General features: G+C 34.5%; 2 protein-coding genes across 3 annotated transcripts in view; one reads left to right on the top strand and one right to left on the bottom strand.

The window, feature by feature from the left end:
• The window catches only part of LOC128998642 (rhomboid-related protein 3-like), a 30,395-nt gene extending 23,371 nt beyond the window's left edge, over window positions 1–7,024 (bottom strand). Inside the window, exon 1 of the mRNA XM_054424866.1 lies at window positions 6,900–7,024. The gene's annotated coding sequence lies outside the window, so the exon portion shown is untranslated. The remainder of the gene's footprint in view (window positions 1–6,899) is intronic.
• A 2,799-nt stretch (window positions 7,025–9,823) lies between these two features.
• LOC128997993 (coronin-1C-A-like) overlaps window positions 9,824–21,132 on the top strand; it is a 30,096-nt gene continuing 18,787 nt past the window's right edge. The window contains exons 1-3 of one of the 2 annotated variants that reach the window (XM_054423891.1): window positions 9,824–9,920; window positions 17,460–17,657; window positions 20,669–20,823. In XM_054423891.1, coding sequence (XP_054279866.1) covers window positions 17,460–17,657; window positions 20,669–20,823 — 353 coding nt within the window. In that variant the 5' untranslated portion in view covers window positions 9,824–9,920. Of the gene's footprint in view, window positions 9,921–9,960; window positions 10,261–17,459; window positions 17,658–20,668; window positions 20,824–21,132 lie in introns of those variants that run through there. The other variant, XM_054423890.1, reaches the window with a different exon arrangement.

The following is a 21,132-nucleotide window of genomic DNA, read 5'->3' as shown; positions in this document are numbered from 1 at the left end:
CTCAAATAAAAGTAAACTTTTCTCAAATTGAAGACAAAATAACTGCATTAATGGCAATGGATGGAAAAATCTCTGATGAAATGCTGATGAAAGATGCTTCCGATACTGATCTGGACAATGAACTGGACACACAAGAAGAATACAAGAAGAAATGGTACCTGATGAAGGCTAAGTATGAAATGTTTCTTAAAACACCTACCAACAATGGTGAGTCAAACATTTACAGACCAAACCGTAACTTTCATTTGCCTAAATTGCAATTACCTTCATTTGATGGGGATGTTAGGAATTGGATTGGGTTTTGGGGTCAGTACAAAAAGATTCATGAAGATAGTGAAATTAAACCTGAAGACAAATTTCAATATTTAATTCAATCCTTGAAACCTGGTTCATCAGCTAGGGAATTAGTAGATTCTTTTCCTCCTTCTGGTAAAAATTACATCAAGGCTATTGAACAATTGAAATCCAGGTTTGCACGCGATGAACTTTTGATTGAAGTTTATGTAAGAGAATTACTAAATTTAGTTTTGAAACAAGCCAACAAACAAAGTATCATCCCACTTTCAACCCTTTCTGATAAACTTGAGACTCAACTGCGTGCCCTAGAAACACTCGGGGTCACATCAGATAAGTATGCTGCCATGCTATACCCACTGGTTGAATCTGCTCTACCAACTGATACTCTCAGAGCATGGGAGCGGTACAGAACAACAAATAAAATAGGCTTAGGTGAATTTAAAGGTAACGAGTCATCTAATTCAAATTATTTACAGCTATTGTTGAATTTTGTACGTTCCGAGGTCGAAAGCGAAGAACGTTTAGCTCTTGCTCGGAAAAGTTTTGCAGTGGACAGAGACACTACACCAAGTGACACCCAACCACAGAGGAGATCTTACCGTCACCAACGTCCTGGTATGAAAAGTGAGTTTGAGAAAGGACTACCTTTACCTACAGCATCTACAATAATTGCTACAGACAGCTCTTCAGTGGTGAGTAAGCCTACATGCTTATTTTGTAATAAAGGAAATCACAACACTCAAGACTGTTCTGGGTTACAAAAGCTCACTTTGAAAGAAAAGAGAGAGTTTGTGACTAAAAAGGGAGCTTGTTTCTCATGTTTAAAGTTAGGTCACACCAGTAATAGATGTAAAGTGTTTGTATCCTGTGCTATCTGTAAAAAGAAACACTACTGCTTAATGTGTCCTAGTTTAGAGAAAATGATGCACAGTAATACTCATGATTATGACAAATCAAATGTCATTGAAAGTGTTCAAATTAATGACAAATCTGAGTCCTTGATTGCAAATCAGAATAAAGAAACCTTATTAGAAACTCTTCTAGTAAAAGTAATAGGACCTGACCAGCAATCTTTACTAGTAAGAGCATTGTTGGATTCTGGATCTCAAAGGTCTTATATCTCTAAGGACTGTGTAGAGAAACTTAAATTAATAGAATCTGGTGAGGAATTAATAGTTCATGGTTTGTTTGGAGGTATTAAAACTAAAGAGACTCCACATAATCTTTACCAAGTAGAGTTACGTGACACAAAGGGTAAATTTGGCATTTCAGTTAATGTGCTTGATCAAGACAAGATTTGCTATTACATACCCAGATTAGATACAAAAAGGTATTTTCCTATTTTAAAGAAGAAGAATATATACCTTTCAGATATTGGACAAGATGCAGCAGAAGAAATACAGTTACTACTAGGAGCTGATATCTTGGGCCAACTTCTCACAGGTAAAATTAAACAGCTAGATCAATCTCTGGTTGCTGTTCAGACTGTGTTAGGATGGACAGTAATGGGTCAATGTGGAAAAAGTAACCAGTCACTTATTAGCATTAGTTGCTTTGCTAAAATGGACATTTCAGATCTATGGCGTTTAGATGTTTTGGGCATCACTGATCCATCAGGTAGTAAAACAAAGGAGGCGAATGCATCAGATGTCTTGGAGCATTTTAACAAAACTATTGTAGTAAATAGTGAAAATAGGTAGGGTGACCCGGGGCAATTCTGGCAGCCAGACGTGAACCTTAACTTTAACTGCTTGTACCGCGGTGAACATATTTTTCATTTTATTTTGACAATTACCATAGTAATTCTATGTTATTCCTCTAGTGTTTTCATATATTTAGACAACAATCTCAAACTCCCCTTAAGGGGGTTTGAGGTTTTTTTTTTTTGGAGTGTCAGATGCCAGAATTGCCCCAACCTTGGGGCAATTATAGCAATACCTTATATTTTCCTTATTGTTTAAATTGCTCTGACATTGGGGCAATCATGGCATAGGCCTAATTTAGCTGTTTAAGATGGTGTTTTAATTTTTGTTCTATCTCTATTTATAAGGAAGTTGTGAATAAACCGGTAAGACAGTACAAGCGTACAAGGGCCTTAACCTCAAAACTTCTAGCAACAATAAACAATAAAAATAATCAGCCTGCCATAGAGTAATCTAAGCAAAAGGTGTTTACAAAGCCATCCAAATGAACTGAAATGAAACATATTACACATAACACACGTTGTTATACAATTTATTCTTTTATTTATACATTATTTGTATAAAGATATATAGCTGCCATAATTGCCCCGGGTTCTTTGCCACAATTGCCCCATAGCATATGAAAATGGGGCAATTATAGCACCCATTTAAATTTAAATATCTTAAAGGGATAACTGCTATTACTATTTTTGTTCATGAAGTTTTAAGTCTGAACAATTATCTTTGAGTATAAAAAAAAAAATATATAAAATTCATAGGGGAAAAAAAATTAGCCGTGTGCGATGTTTCTATATCCTCGGGCTGTGGAAGAAAGTACTTTTTTAATCGCTAATAAAAAATTCTGCAAACATTTTATTTTTACAAAAATGCTTTCCTATATATAGGAGGTATATGCTGAAATAACAAATATTGCTTCACTGATCTGTAAAGCTGAAATTTAAAAAAAATATAGGCCATTGCTATAATTGCCCCGTGCCAGAATTGCCCCGGGTCACCCTACGAGGTGACTCTTCCATGGACTGAAGGCCATACGGAGCTTATGGACAACAAAGTTACAGCCGAGAAGCGACTACATGCAGTGACCAAGAAGTTGATTAAGTTAGAAAAGTTCAATGAGTATGATCAGGTATTTTCAGAGTGGTTAAATTCAAACATTATTGAAAGGGTTGTTGAGTCCTCTGTAACTGATAGACCTGTACACTACTTACCTCATCACGCTGTGGTCAAAGAATCCAGTTTGACTACTAAGGTTCGACCAGTCATTGATGCTTCTGCAGTCGATAGTAGAGGGAACTCTCTTAACTCTTGTTTGGAAAAGGGACCTAATTTAATATAACTAATTTCAGCTCTTCTAATGAAGTTTAGAAAACACCCAATAGGGGTTATTTCAGATATTAAGAAAGCTTTCTTGCAAGTAAGTTTAACAGAAAGTGACAAAGACGCTTTAAGATTTTTCTGGTGGGAGCGACTTATTGGAGAGGTAAAGGAAATTTTACGACGAAACTTGGGAAATTCTTTAGTCACGCAGGAAGAACTCTCAACAATTTTGTGTGATTGTGAAGCAACTGTAAATTCAAGACCTTTGACTTATCTTTCGAATGATGATGACTGTTTACAACCATTAACCCCAGCCTTATTCTTACAACCAACATCAACAGTTGAATTACCCGATTTGGAGGAAATTGAGTGTCTAAGTTTGAATAAAAGAGTGTGTTATATAAACAAATTGAGAAGACCACTACAAAGACTTTTCCCATTAGAAATCACAGCTTGTGAAAAAGAGTGTATGAAAGAAAATAAACCACTTGAAGAAAAAGAAGGTATAGTTGAAAACAAAGTCTTTGATTTTGCTAAGAAGAAAACCAGATGTGGAAGAGAAGTAAAAGTGCCCCAGCGATTTTACTGATTTAAAATTGCACATGATTGGTTAGCAATTTTAAATGGGGGGAGGATGTTGTGAACTCTATTGAATATGTTTTCATTTCATTGATTTTCCTTTTGATCTGACTGTTATATTTTTCTAAACTACTGTGTTTTGTTTTACCACATGTTAAATATTTTGTATTGAATTTATTTAATTGTTTGAAGATTCAGTTAAGACTTTGGAATAAATAAAGAAGCCTACTAATCTGTTTGTGAAATAATTATTTTATAATTTCTGGTAATTATTTCAAGATTCAAAACAATTTTTATATTTTCGGTAATGTAGGTTAAGCTTACATAAGGGATTTACAAATTAAACTTGAGTAGTTATAAAATACTTACTTTGAAAAAAACAAATGCTTGTCGCTAAATAGTTATTGCCCAAAGTTTACTCTTCATAATCAAATAAAAAAAACAAGCAGCTAAACAGGCAGAGAATTAAACCGGTAATACCCTCAAATTCTCCCTTTTGCATTGTAAGCAACCACAACAGTTAAACATATTTAGATTTAGAAGAAACATAAACTGACTTATTCAAAAATAACTTTAGCGCCAAAAGTTATCGGTTGTTAGCTCCTTATTTAAGTAAAAATAAAATATATACCGGTAGGCTATTTTATTTTATAAATGTTGTTTTTTTGGTTGATTTTATTTTGTTTAAAAAATGCAAAATGCTGTACCAGTATGTTGTTGGTATTGTAAAATAAAATAGGCCTATACTAATAAATACTGTGTTTCTCAGTAAGTTAGGCATAGTACAGGGTGATTACCGAGAAACGCATGTTTTTCAAATAACGAGTACTCAGGTAATTCAGAGCAAAAAATCTATTTATGAGTGGAAAAACAGTGTACACAATATGCAATTTCAGAATAAAATTACTTGCAATTTAGCATTTAAAAATTACATTTCTAACATGGTGGTTAGAGAACATTGATAATTTTACGGGCCGCCTTCTGCTTTGATACAGCGTTGAAGGCGTTCCTTAAAACTTTCTACGGAATTTGCTAACATATCTCTAGGAATGGCGTTGATTTCCTGGCGAATAGCTTCTTTATGTTTCCTGTATTGTTTTTGGTTTGTTTATGTAAACTCTAGATTTAAAAAATCCCCATAGAAAGGAATCTGGAATTTTAAGACCTGGTGAGCGCTCGGCCAAGTGACACCACCAAAATGTGGGATAACTCTTTTAGGTAAAGTTCGCCGAAGGAATTCCATTCTAATGCGAGCTGTATGGACTGTTGCCCCATCTTGTTGGAACCATACGTCATTACGTATCTCGACACGTTGATGGCGCAGTTCCGGCAAGATATGTTCTTCCAACATGTCTAGGTACCGTTATGGATTCACTGTCACTGCTCTGCTGTCGCGGCTAGGACTCTGAGCTGTTGCAAGGCGCACTCTTTAACTGTCTCAGGGGTAATAACTGTCCTTGCCAGTCCAGGAGGTTTTCTCTTAAGCAGAGATCTAATTGAGTTTTACATTATGTATCCAACGCAATATCGTGTTACGATCAGGGGTAGCGCCATGCCGTGCAAGGTTAAAATGGTTATGAAATTCTCGCTGAGTCTGAGTGACTGATTCACCATTTGCGTAATATCGTCGCATGACAAACATACGATGCTCAAGGTCCCACATCTTGGCAAAAATTGAAACTGCACACTTCCCCCTACACATCGCAACAACTTCTGGCCGTCGCCGAACGATATTCCTTGTGTACTACGAAAGTCAAAAACATGCGTTTCCCAGTAATCACCCTGTACTTGATGAATGATATTAATAAGTAGGTAAAATGTAAGCCCAAAGTGGTGATGGGTTAAGGTACGTTTTGCTTGAAGCGACAGGTGCGACAGTTGCGGGGTGGTAGACTGTTTTGCTTGGAGCGACAACTTATTTTTCCTGGCGTCACGAGACGTGGCACCGTCCGTCAGTGCACATAACCTCAAAAGTGCGCACTACTAAGTATTAAGTCACTAAATAAATTTGATAAATTCACTTAGTAAAACAGGTAAAACTTAACAATAAAGTATTATTTGTAGGCCTAGTTATTTGTTATGAGAAACATTGCAAAACTGCCATGTCACAAGCAAAAATGTAATAAAATTACTCAATTTCTCCATAAATTGCAGTACACAAGCATAACTTGAATTGGAAATCAGTGTTATAAACAACCTCCTCATAGAATGAAAATTATATTTTATTGATTGTATTGTAGATGAAAAAATACCTATATTAAAATAACTTGTAATACAATAACTGAATAACATAATATTAAACTAACCTGATCTCCCGACTTAACCAGCTATTGCCAACCAGACGTTACCTTTATTCTTTGTAGAAGATATGTTTTAAATCATAAAGCGCAGGGTATTTTGCCACTACTTCTAATAAACTGTCGTTTAATTTCCTCACCACTAAAATTTAACTTAATCCCAGGCGTTGTCCGGGTAGCTGACGACACCATATAGCGAAAATAAAAGGTCGTCGACCTTGTCAAAATGTTATACACTATAAAAACAATCAGAAATGTAAATGTCGCTCCTGACTGGTCTTGGAGCAGTACCCCGCGACTGCAGCTCGCGGCTCTAGCGACAGTAGCTCCAAGCAAAACAGGACTGTGCAAAACCCCTAAGATCAGTGTCCCGCGACGGCCGCTCGGCGACAGTCGCTGCGCGACCGTCGCACCTGTCGCTCCATGCAAAACGTACCTTTACCAGGACAACAAGTTTAAGGAGCCACTGACATACAGGTGTCCTATAGGTTATAGGCCTTAAAAACAACATAAATTGGAACAGAACAATAGAAGCATTTGAAAGCACTCTTCAAGCATGTTGACATGTACATATTTATTTCACTTATGATGTAAAGTATGTCTAGTGTACAAAAGTAAGACAATCTAGTCCTATTTAAACATCCACTGCAAACTAACCTAAACATATACCTAGGTTTGTACCTATAGCCTATGCCAGCATACTTACACAATATTAGCTAATTTGCTTAATGTGTTTTCAGCAATAGTAAGTTATGTGTAAATGGACTCAATTTACATAAACCTATAAACACTTTTCGTACTAATTTTATTTAGGAAATATTTTACATTAACTTGAGGCTTAGGACAGTTGTGTACACATCAACATCAACAAAATAATGCTCTTTTTTTGCTCTTTTCTCTTTTAGTCTTTTACTTCTTCTCTAACTATTTAGTCTGCTTGGTTATTTGGTTAGTGCAAGGCAATGGGTTATTGCTTTCTCGCAGGTGTCTCCCATTCCCTCCACACGACCAAAACTAAAACCCCACTTAATTAGCCCGGACGGGCAGCCGGCAAGGCAGTTTTTAAAAGTTAATAGCATTTAATGTAATAATATGAGTGCATCCTATACGGCGGGACGGCCCGCAACGGACGTTCGGTAGCTTCCGCCGTTTGTTAAAAAGTCCGGGAAACAGAACTCTAGACCATTTCCGAGCTGCCGTACCGACCAGGAGCACTGCACACCGACTGGGTGAGCGGCACGCGACTTCCACCATTCTCAACTTGTCTCTGTCAAAGTTGCAGTGTGTTCTTGTGTCCTGGAAGGAGAAGGAGGTTAAGAAGACATCCGAGCTTCTCGTGACTCATTCGGAAGTATTGAAAAGATTTCACACCATCCTCTACAAGATCAGGACACAAGGTGTGGAACTCTCCAAAACTTAGTATTTTCCTGTTTATGTTGTGTATCCAAAATCTTTGCTTCCGCCTTCTTGTCTCCTACTCTTCCTCTGCTAAAATTAAACCTACTATCACCACTTTATCTACATCCATCTTTTACTCACAAGATTTAGCTCGCAGACTGTCGACTGTCCTAAATTGCGGATGTCCCGTCCCGTCTATCCATGCCATTCTGCTCTAGTGCGCGCACCATCTCTTAAAAATTCCGCTCGTGCCGTGCCAGCGTAGTGCGCACGTAGCTATAAACCGGGTCAAGAAAATCCTGATTTATTTCGTTTCCCAGTACTAGTACAGTAATTTAAATTCCGTTTTATTTTGCATGATTTTTTCACTCTATCTCTATTCCAGTATCCCGAGTTAGATTAAAGATGTATCATTGTAGCTAAATAGCTCTTTGAACCTTGTTACGATGCTGCGCTACAATAATTTAATCAATTGGGGCTAGTTTTTATCTGGAAGAAGCGGTGTAAAAATAAAATTAATCGTTGGAGTGAAACCCCTCGTTTTATTCCGCATGTTTTTTAATCCCGCGCATGGTCATATCTTTGCTAACATTCTGTCGTTGACTATTTCATCTATCCAGTAAATGATTAATCTAACAGCTTATAATGAAATTCAAACGAAATGGTTTACTGTCAAACTAAAGAGTTCATGACAATCGTCATAAAAAAACTGCCAATATGGCTTTAGTTTTACTTTTACAATTGCGTTAAACTTAAATTCTAAATTTAAATACTCTTCTTGTTTTTACAAGCAGGCCTGGGTTATAATGGCTTTTAACATTTTTGAGTTAAAGAACAGGCAGGTTTTTGATGCTGACTGGCAAGAGATAGTGCATTTTATAACTCAGTTGGTACTCAAATCTGTTTTGAGAGGCTGTATAGTGTGTAACATGTTTTACTGTTGTTTGTTGTATTACTGAATTTTTCATTCCAAGTTCCTATGACAAAGTCAATTTCATGTATTTTGATTAAAGAATAAATGTCTTACCATCAGACAAAAAAGTAGATCTGAAGAAACCTATACTGTATCCTTAATAGGTCCAAGATGTATGGAGTAAAAGTTTGATAAGTTTGATTGAGGGCACAGCCCCTATGGAGTAAAAGTTTGATAAGTTTGATTGAGGGCACAGCCCCTATGGAGTAAAAGTTTGATAAGTTTGATTGAGGGCACAGCCCCAGTATTTAGAACATTTTTACATTCCCTAAACCCAATAGTTCTGATATTAAATTACTTTCAAAATCTTCTGATTAGTTCTGTTATATATGTTGAATTTAATATTAGTTGAAGAATTTGTAGCAGCAAATTGCATGCAATGTTCGATATCGACTAATACACTGAATAATCAAATCTCTTGAATAAAAATCATTATTTTTTAGACAAAGACATTCGTTTCATAACGTAAAATCGTTTTAGTTTTTTCATATCAGCTTAAATCGTGTCGGGATCAGTCAAGTTTGAGTGTCTAGCATGTATCTAGCTGCGAGGCGGCTTGGGCCCGGACTGCAATGACGTCATTATCACGCACAGTCCGCTCAGTCTAGCCCACCTTTTTTACTCCATATGGGGGAGAGGTCAACCAAGCCTAGAACTCCAGTTGACCGTTGACCGCGTCGTTAGGTGACATCGACATCATAGATAAAACCATAGACTAACCAGTATGTTTTATCTATGATAAAACACACCTCAAGGAGGATGTATGTTTCATCTATGGCTACAGTACTTGTGTTACAGTATTCATGAAGAAGAAAAAAAAAACAATAATATTTATTTATTGCCAACGTATTTCAACAATTTACTATTGAATTACATAATATGAGTAGATAATAAAATTATTGACAATATTATTGTCCTAGTGGGATTTACACTTTATCATTGAGGCAATCATGACTTGATTTTAAGACAATAATCCTTCCGTTTTATCTAATTATTTGGTCTGCACCATACCATTTTATTGAATTTTTAAATTATTTGAATCATAGAGTAATTTTTTCTAGGATCTGGAATAATACGTGTTTATGAATTTGAAATTTTTAAGTTAAATATAATAATAAGATTTTAAATGTTAACATTTCAAATAATATATATTCTTGGATGTATTATGTGATATTTTATAATCAATAAGGGTTATTCGGTTATCATCTTCCAATTATCGGGTAAACATTTGTGCAAGTGGTGGCAACACTGTTTTTAGTATGCATTTTGTTAACAACTTATCTTCCAGTAGTCATATAATCATATTCTTATTTTTCTGAATTTCACTTTGACATAACCAAATCAGTTTTCTTCAATGTAAGATTATATAGAATTTTTAATTTAGAAAATAGACCGCCAAAATAACGCTTAAACATTAGATAAATTTAACCCATGATATTTTCATAACATTACCAAATATGGATGTATGAATTTTGAGGCGTTGGAATTTAACACCATCCATTTGTGATCAGTTGTGTGCTTTGAACATAATACCATAGTGCTGAATTGATTCCCTACTATGATTAAGTGATGGGTTACTCCCTTTTAGTATAAAACATTAGTGCTTTTATTTGGAGTTAACTAAAGGTTTAGTAAGGTTATGTTTGCAGTGTGATTACAGTTTTCTCAATCTAGCCTAGGCTCTATTGTTTCTAAGGTGAGTGAAGTAAGATTATGCCTACTAGCCTAGGTGATAGGCCTAGAATATCTAAGACTATTCACTACTGTAGACTCTTTTATGTATGATTGACATGAACAATGGTACAAAGTCATGATGGTTGTATAGCCTATTTATGAGATTTGAACTGAGTTGGCTGCATAATTAAAATTTGGTGTTAGGCTGCTAGCTTTTGCTTAGTTTTATCAATGAAACCTCTACTTTACTCATTCAATTTGGCTCTTGATAAAAAAGAACAACTTTCCTTGTGTTATTTAACTTACTCTCAGTTCAGTTCAGTCAATGAATGTGTAATTATGTCCATCCCTATTTGCGTCAAGTTTTCTACTTGCCATATTACTAGTTTAAGCCACAGAGAGGTAAGATACAGAGGATTCAAGCTTATGGGACAACCATTCACTTAAGGTAGGGAAAGAAATGTAGGTACTTGTACCGAGCAAGGAAGAGCCTGAACGGTGATGGCCACATGGGCTAGCATTTCTGTACCGTACATCAGTTGTAACGCACGGGGTCTTCCTATAGTGTGAGCGCTGTAGTACGTGATGGCGAGGGGGGAAAGCAGAGCGAAATGGGACGACAAATATCATTTGCTCTAGATACCAGTGACTGGTGCCTTAACCTCTGAATCCTCCTCTGCGAAATTAAGCCCAGGGTAGACCCATTAATTAGATCCCTTTTACTTGTGTTGGTAGTTTCTTGGAAATTAAGCATAATAAGGTTACCATGGGAACTTATAGTAACGTAGGCCTATGGTTAGAAACTAACTTAGATGTTTACCTGAAAACAATGGCTCAAAAATTGTTCTGAGTAGACAAAATTACTCAAACCCCTATCGTTTCAATTTTGTTACTGCAATAACTCTTCTCTGCTTGTCTCAGTCGCCATTAATGTATCAGTGAATTGAATGGGCTTACTACCTAACACAAAAACACGAAGGATTGAAAGGATCGTCTAGGGTCATTAGAGAGGGTCACAAGAACAATAGAACAGATTCAGTCTAACGGACATTGCAAACTTTTCTTCATATCCAATGAAATCCTCACCCTACCATACCTCTATCATTACCCATTTTGTGAAGGGGGCGAACAATTGTATTTTTTAGTTCAGTCGGAAACACCCCTCCTCTGAACAAAGAATTAATGAGATGAGTGAGGGGAGAGCATACCTATGAGATCACTGATTTTCTTTAAGTCTTGAGGAAAATTCATCATACCCAAATAATGACTTAAGGTTTTAATCCCATAATTTTATGCATTGCTTCTGTCTCAGTTGTGTGAAACAAGTAGAAAGAGCTCTAAAGATGTGCTGAAGGCATTTTGAGAAGATGACCTTTGAACAACTGTCGAGTAAACATTGTTGAAAATACTTGAAACCTCAGTAAAGTCCTTCCTTAAATAGCCTATGCATGATAGCTTTTGTATAATAACCTAAAATAAACTAGGTAAACCTAAATTTTTTTTATGTTCAGTAGTCATCCAGAGTGAGGAAATGCCTAGTGAACAGAGTAAAATTTAAATTTGCTCACTATCATACTTTTCCTCACTCCATATGACAACAGAGAAAAAAATGCTGAAAAGTGAGCAAAGTTACATGTTGAGGAATCAGCTCTTTTGCAAACAAATTCTAGTGAGTAAACTTTTAACGACAACTTTAGACATCCTTATTTATTTGTTAAAGAGTTCTTTCTATTGTTTTTTCTGTTAATGGTCTACATCGTGGACAAATGTTTGATTCTTGATGAGAAGAAAATTTGTAGAACAAATAGGCTATCATTCTAATCTATGGGATTGTTCACCAAAAACTGATTTCAAGCAAAGTATCACACCAATTAAATAGGCCTAGGTACTGAATTCTTACAACACGTATGTCCATAAAATCTGATTAAAAATACTGTCAGCACAAGCTCTTCTGTAGATATATCATCTTAAGAGGCGGTCAGACAGAGATTCTCAGTTGCCGGAACTGGCCGTCACTTTAACATGGATCGCATATTTTAATTCCTCGTTTTCTCATCTATCCGTGTTTCAAAAATTATTTCACGCTCTCATAACATTGTAAATGTACGGTATGTAGGTTTAAGACTGTACACTGTATAAAAATTATGAGTACACACGGTACATAAAAAGTATATAGGCTAACCTACTTTTTAATTACAAGCCAAATATAAAATAACTAATTTCTTACATTTCCCATAAGGAATTGCAATACTTTCCGCTAAAATATAAAATAACTAGCGCTATGAATAATTATAGTTTGAACGCCATATTAAAGAGCTAATTGGTTTATTCAGTATCAAAAATAATTTTTTTTTATAGTTAACATTATGTTTTTTTTTTTTTTAAAGCTAGCAAATAAGCCGTGCTTACCGACCTAGTACTAGTTCGACGATGTCCCGGCCGATGGCAGCGCAGTCGACCGCCAACAACAGACCTGTTACTAAACAAGCGCGCTAAAACTATTCATTTAAACTGACCACAATTTCACTCAAATATGTACGGTATCGTTATGTCGTTATATCTTATTATGTATTTACAATTAATAGGGACACACAATTAATTATAATTCATCTTTAGTCTAGGGTCATGTCGTTATGTATTTACAAAGCCAAGCAAGTTATGATATTTCACAGGCATCTAAGTAAAAAATATTTTGTCGGAAAAATCTAAAATTAATGCCTATAGCCTACATAACTTTTGCATAGTAAACATTTTTTTGCGTAGTAAATCATGTAATGGTGAATATTCGCTGGTGATAAACACTTTTTCGTCCTACCCACGGTACTGAAGTAATCAGTTGTACGGTACCTATATACTGTAATCAAAACAGCTGGTTTACAGCCTATGCATAAGGGCACATTCTTACATTTTTAATGAGAAAAACTAATCAACGTAAACGTCATTTCATTGAAAGTTTGAAACCAGCTATTAGTTAAACCAAATATATTGCACTGAAACAATATGGAGTGAGGTAATTTGAACAGTTATCAAAGCTTACTACAAAATATGCTATCAATAGTTTGATGTGAGTAATGTATTTTTGCTTTTTGGATGCTACTGAAGACAGAACGAATTGAAAGAGAAGACGAGTTTTGGAACAAGATGGTTGTTTCCAAACTCAAATAATTTTGCATGAACTGTATATTACACAACGATCACATAAGACCAATAGATGGAGCACGCCCATCTAACTAACATTAAAGCAGATGAAGCCAGGTCCGCCATCTTCCTGTAGGCTAGAAGCACTAGATGTCGATGAAAACGGCACCAAAACTCAATGTTCCGCTTCAAAATTACTCGACTTTTAGCCTACTTAGACTAATGTTAAATCGTTGAAACTTCGTATGAATGATATCAATAAGTCTAGGACACTATTGGTTCTAATTAAAAGCTTAAAAGTTAATATTTTCTATTTTAAATCTTCAAATAAAGTCAATAATTTTAAATGAGTTTTAAAATATGACATGAAAAGTTCGTCGGCTGCTACCTTTTTTATTTTTTGGTCAGGTAAGTTGAAAAACAGTGGATTTTGTAGCTAAAGAGTTGAATTTTTTGGATCATATTTTTACAAATTTTTAGCTGGTGTAGATTGGTTGTAATTTAAATTGTAATATAGAGACTACCCGCCGCGCCGCGTTGCGTCATGCGGGCAGATTCTGCCTACAACCTCACTTGTAATACAGTTTAGATACTAAAGATTGGAGCTATACAGAAAAGTTACTAAAATAATTAGAAAAACACAGAGTACATATAAATGTTCTTTGTTTTATTCTTTGTATTCATTTAAAAATTAATATTTTTTAGCTCTTTCACAAAAATTAATATGCCAGTTAGAATATAAAGAAGAGTTGTATAAAGATTTTCAGGAACTATCTTCTGACTTTGAAAATACATTGTAAACCAAACGCCAGAACTTTATCAAAATTTAATACAATACAGATACATATATTATAAATTAATTTGTAGCTTTTCAGAATTTTTCTTTCGCCCAAAAAGTTTTTGTTGTTAATTATGTAAACTAACTTTTTCCAAGAAACGGTTAACGCTAGAAAACAAAATAAAAGCGTATTTTGAAGGTCATTGTGTTAGTAATAAAAAAATTTATAATATAATGGCGTATTGTCACGGATATCTTTGATATAAACTAACATTTAATTAGTTGCCCCCGCTGTTAGGGCTCATCACAGCCGGCAGCCGGCATCTCAGTGAAGATTGGTGAAAAATACTGGCTTCACGTCGCGGCCAACATGCTCCATCTATTGGTCTTATGTGATCGTTGATATTACAGGTTGTATGCTTGAGTTTATTGAGCGAAGCTCTTTGAGATCGGGCCTTATGCAAACTTTGTAATTGAATCATACAATAGTTACTGGTTTTGGAGCATGATTCATGCTAGAAATGTGCTCGTGCGTTGATTAAATGTTTTTATTAGCATAACAAATAATACTGTATTGATGTATATAAATGGAAAAATTACAACAAGGGTTTTGAACCAGCCCAGTGTATTTCTAAACCCAAAGTATACCCAAAGTATCTAAACCCCAGTCCACTATTATTTAAAAAGCCTTCTCAGACATACACAACACTTTTGATAATGATATAGATTTATTCCATTCCTTGACGGACTTTTGCATTTAACTTTATAGCTGTGTAGATCATAAAAGTGTGGTAGAAGGACTGCAATAAAATATTTCGTTATGTTTTTACTACAAACAAATTCGGGATAGTGGTTACATGTTGTGCCTAATAGCCTTATATTCTAGGCTATACAATTGACTTCATTATCATGTGTTTTATTATTAAAGTTTTTGTGTAGTATAAAATGTTTTGCTGAAATAGTGATTAGAATTTCCATACCATATTTTACGGTGTGAAGAAAATTAGTGAAGGTAGCGAGCAGTGAAAGTGAAACATGCCATGTTACAATAGACAAGGGCTAGACACTGGCTGAGGGTAACAGATTTGAGGCTTTCGAGTTTCTAGGTCACACAGGGTTGTCAACAATCTTAGCTCCCGCCATTCGACAGCCACTAAACTGGTGACCAAGGGTGGTACTATTACTAAAGTCTGTTTTGGGAGAACTGTGCTGTTGCTCGTGACGCCTGCAAAATATGGAATACGGATCTCTATCAGACCGCCTCTTAACTTATCTAGCCAATGTTGTGCCTGTTTATGCTGTGAGTTATAAGGTTATTTCTGGTGATATTTTGGAAAATAGAAAAAGAAAAAATTGAGGCGAAATGATATCTAACGGTCACTGAAGAGTAATTAATTTTGATTAGACACACTAATGGAACTGTAATGTTTTTTTTATTATTTTTTTATAAATTAGTAAATTACCTAGTACATAGTTTGTTTTATACAAAAAAAATGTAACATAGCATTTATTAACTCTCATGATTCACTTTGCTGATTAATTGATGGTTTTTGAAATTCAAGAGATGTTCCCAAATGTAAATAATATGAACTATAGATATTGCAGTAATTATTTAAGTTAAAGAGTTCTTTCTATTGTTTTTTCTAATTATGGTCTACATCGTGGACAAATGTTTGATTCTTGATGAGAAGAAAATTCGTAGAACAAATAGGTGCCTTTAAAGTCGTAATTTTTAATTGAGGGAACTGGTATATACCCTGAATTACGGATTCAAAGATTTATTTGGCCATTCAGTTTTCACAATAGGCTACGTAATACAAGTACAAACTAAATAAACTAAAACAATGTAGGTACCGTGTTTAAACTCATTTGTAGTTTGTCTTATTAGAAACAGAGAACCATTCATCCTGGTATTTAAAAAAAGCTTGATGATTGTATTAAGTCCAGATAAAAAGTACTTTGGCTCATCATACCTTAAATCATTGAAATGCTATTTTGGAGAAAATTAACTTGAAGGCAGCCTTATTTTTAAATAAAAATATTAATACTCAAAATTATTCCTTCTGCAGTTTTCCAATTAAATACAATACTGTGCTGCTAAAACTATTTGTTCAGTTTCTAAAACGAAAATTCAATAAATTACTGTTGCTGACCTAATCCTATCTGATAATATGTTAGCTCATATTCCTATTTTGAAATTTATAGATCAGTTAGTTGTTTTTCCGTTCCTTCTTCCAAGACCAATTAGCCTACTTATAACTAATACATATATATTTTTGATCAAATGTTTTATGTAAATATTGGTTAGTCCTGAAACAAAGATTAGTTCTAGATTTTACTTTACTTCATTACAATTGTTGATATAGTGAACCTTAATGCATTTGAGTCAATTCCATTTCTTATATAAATTATTGTTAAGCTGTTATAATTGCCCTCATGGTAAAAAATCAAATTCATCTTATAGGAAAAAATAAACAATATGTATATTATAATTGATGATTTTTGTCCCCTCACAGGCCTAGCTAAAAAATAAAATGACTATGATTTTACTATTACAACTAATTTAATACACTAGTGGACCTGTTGCTTGAATTCGAGCAATTGTAAAATATTAAAGGCTTTATTTCAAAACGAATAACAGTCACAATTTCCGATGACTAAGAGTCAACTCAATGATAATGTAATCAATCACTCCACTCCAGTTATCGAAACTGGAAACGAACTCACTCTGAAAACGAAGGCTCACTCCACACTCCAGTTATCGAAACTGAAAACGAACTCACTCTGAACGAACGCTCTTGTGTGTATCATGTGTTTACTATGAACAGCTGTAATTAATACAAATTATTCGTCTGTTTAAGTAAACAACATCTTTTCTTCATAAGAAATACATTGGGATTTTGATGGCCTGTGGGTCAAAGCCCAAAGACTTTTATTACAGGAATTGGTGAAAGGGGGCGTCTACACAAAAAATACTTAATTTCGACCCCTTGTTTGTAAAAATCCGTAAATTATTAACGGAGGCGTAGTGTTTCGTAGAAATCGCCTTCACGTATTATATCCAAGGATTTCAATTTTCAATACATTAAATATAAATTGTAATACATTTCAATAAGCTTGAAATACCTTACATTTTACTTGTAGCTTTATGTCCATCCTAATTTAATATTTCAAGGAATTATAACATGAAGAATATACAACATTCTTGTAAAAATTATTATTTCAGATAAAAAATCTGAAAAAAATAGAAACTAAATAGGCTACCTAATATTTTATCCTAATATTTTAATCAAATTTTTTTTCAGATGTCTTTCAGAGTCGTAAGGTCAAGTAAGTTCCGGCATGTTTACGGAACCGCACTCAAGAGAGAACAATGTTACGATAACATCCGAGTTTCAAAATCATCCTGGGACTCAACCTTTTGCGCTGTCAATCCAAAGTTTCTAGCAATTATTGTCGAGTCAGCTGGTGGTGGGGCTTTTATCGTTCTTCCACATAATAAGGTAAGCGTACTTTACAGCTTTACAGTCCGTTGGCTACCAGTTAGTAGTCATAAAGCTGAGCAAAGTGCTCTATAAACTTGACGCCAATTTAGCCTCAAACAAAACTGTTTCCAGCAGATCTCATGATAGTCTAAGTGGATGTTCAGCCTCGTTATGCCGATACCTAAATACTTAGCCTATTTAATTATTTTTTGTGAGTTATTCTTCCAATCATTAAGTATTCTGTGCGTAGTAAATTTAATTACTAAATTTGTTATGATTTAGTGTCATAGGGGCTAAGGCTTTTTTCCTTTGACTAATAGCAACTGATTCCCCTTGCACAAACATCACCTAGCCTTAGGGTAACCCACCATGTATTTAATAATGAATGTGTACATTTTAAATTGGAATGAACTGTTTTTTATTTGATTTGATTTGACAGATTCAAACATTAAAAAAAATATAAGGATATAAAATTCAAATTTATCTTTAACAACATTTCTTGAAACTTATTAATTTGGGACTTAAAGATGAGTTAGTTGACAATTAAGCCTTGCCTGATCTTCCTTGCACAAATATCCAAGTCTGGTCAAACAAAAGTTAATATTGAATAACAACTTTTTATTTGTAACACAGCCAAATAACATTTTTTTTGTTTACGTAACACAGCTAAATAATAATTTTGGTTCGTTTCCTGATGACTACATTAACTTTTAATAACATATACTCGCATCCTAAAATCCTAAATGCCATAGTTGCTCATAGAAAAAAATGTTTTAACATTAAGCATGTTCATTGATTATCTAGGTTGTATTTTATTTAGGCCTAGAGCTACATTGTGTACCTATGCAATTACAAATATACAAGACAGAATTCTTTAAATGTAGTCTACCTAGAATCACATTTTATACATATTTATTGACTTTGCAATAAATAAGCATACTTGCAAGATCAAAATAAGTAGCCTGCTTAATGAATTTGCCAATAACTTGAGTCCATTTGTGGTAATCCTAATTTACACAACATCTTAAAGGGATCAAGACCCTTTATATCGTAAACAAAGATGTTTAATTGAAATGCCGGCTATAGTATTAGAAACAGAGCTAGCGGACCAGTAGAACCTGGCAGTTTGACAAGATTGCTAAATATAACATCACTGACAGCGCACCATTTTCTAATAATCTGTCATTTGGAAATACTGACACACTTTTGACCTATATTTTGAATACATTAAATCACCACCTTTAATTTACTTTGTGGCTCTTTCTTATGTATAATTAATCTTAAATGTCACTTTTATCTTATTCGGGTTATTGTCCTCCTACGCTAAACAAGGTCCAATAAAATGAGTAAATTTAAATATTTTCCTAGAGGGAGTTTGATAGATATGCGGTATAATCTTAGCGAATTTCCCATTTATAGTGAATATTTGTGTATTTCTCATATAGGAAATATTTTAATGAGCAAAACTATAGGTCTAATATTTAGACCTTGACCCACAATAGATTTACTTTTTTGTTTTGATGTACCCAGAAGCGAAAAACATCAACTGTTCAAATTAATCATATACATGAATCTGTATCTCAGAAACTATATTTTTAGAGGAAACATAAAATGGATAACTTCAACTAATGTTTGTGACATTAGGAATATGAATTCCACTTTTTTTTAATGGTCACCATTTTCTAATATAATGGTTAACTTTAAAATCTTTTATGAAACACATTGTATTTTATGATTGTTTAAGAATGTAAATGCAATTTTAAAACAATTTTTTAACCACACTTTTTCTCCTAAGCTGTTTTTTTAGGAGCTACATCGTGTTACACTGGGAAAATTTGCTTTCTGTGTAAATTCTGCATCATGTAGCTCCTAAACATTTACGTTTGGAGAGGAAATGCAAAATATAAATAAGTCTTAAAATAGCATATTTACATTCTAAAAAGATCATCAAATAGGCCTACATTAAAAATATTAATACTACGGTTCCAAAATGGCTACCATTTTCCAATATAGCGGTTATCTTAAAATTTAAAAGACTATTTCCTGATATTTTTAGAATGTAGATGCAATCCTAAGACATATTTATATTCTGCATTTCCTCTCCAAACTCACTCGTGTTGGAGCTACAGCCATGCAGAATGGGATATTTTTTAGTATAAGACTATTTTTTTTATACAACATATTGATGAGAATTGTCAGCTAAAATTCAAAACTGGTGTAATCCTGGCCTTGCCAACTGTGTTACCATAGAAGATCTTATTGCGAGAGTAATATACAGGGTGACCCACAGGAACCGGATGTTTTTTAAACAGATTAATATACACTTTAGAGTTATTGTTGCAAAGGGGAAGGGTTGACTTTCATTGTTGTAGGCCTATATTACGCCATTTGATATGCTCAAGCACTTTTTTGAGATCACGGGTGAGAGAGCAATGTTTGATAAAAAATATCTATGTTTATTCAACCAGAGCCGCACACTGCAAAGAATGTAATGGCCGTAGTGTGCACTATGTTTATAGGAAAGGTTATTTCACGATCGGTGATATTCTGTGGCTCATACATAGGACATCAGATTTTAGCGGGAGTGATTTTTTTCTTTGGAGTCTTCAAAAATTTCGCGTTTTCACTCACAATCCCTGAATCATGGTGGATCTTAGGAACGCAATTAACTAGGAAGTGGCAAAAATTAATAGTGACCGTTATATTCTAGGGTATGTAATGAAAGAATTTAAGGAAACATTTGGAACCTGCATGTATAAAAGTATTCACCATATGACCAACATTGTCTTACATAAGTAAAGAGCACTGTATAGTAATTGTGGGTATACATGTAAAATAAAATTTAAAATCCTGTATTTACACTATTGACACATCTAGGCCGACATGGTGTTTTTAACGGCTAACTGAGAGGGTTGGTTATTTGGCCTGTTATCAATTATATCAATTATTTAAGATGGGGATTTTTTCTACGCAAGTTTTTTACGATCTAGCTACTATTGTAACAAACTAATCTTCAAGAGATGTTTCAGGTGGGAAGAATAGCTGCGGATCATCCTCTAGTAGGGGGTCACAAAGGTCCGGTGCTAGACATCGCCTGGTGTCCTCACAATGACAACGTCATTGCGTCAGGATCTGAAGATTGTGTGGTCAAGGTGTGGCAAATACCTGATGGAGGAATTTCTAGGTAACTTTATACCTCATAATGGCATTATAGCGGAATCTTGATATATTGAAAAACAATACAATTTTTCAAGTATTTCGAAACACCAAGGTGCAAATTAGTAAGTATTCTTTAACACGTTCGCTGCGTTTGTGCGATGGCCGGCCGTGACCGGTGAGCAACCAATGCACTGTGTGGATGAGTGCACGAAAATGTTTAAATTTATTTTCATCCAATAGCAGAGGCATATTATAGCATGTACTGCGTTTCATTTGTGTAAATGTAGTTTTACAAGAACCCAACAGATAGCAGCACTAAACATCAGGCCCTCAG

The sequence above is a fragment of the Macrosteles quadrilineatus genome, unplaced genomic scaffold, assembly GCF_028750875.1.
Source record: "Macrosteles quadrilineatus isolate MER2022 unplaced genomic scaffold, UCM_ALF_1.0 Scaffold_7__1_contigs__length_78375512, whole genome shotgun sequence".
NCBI classification, from domain to species: Eukaryota; Metazoa; Arthropoda; class Insecta; order Hemiptera; family Cicadellidae; genus Macrosteles; species Macrosteles quadrilineatus.
This window is presented reverse-complemented; position numbering and strand designations above follow the sequence as displayed.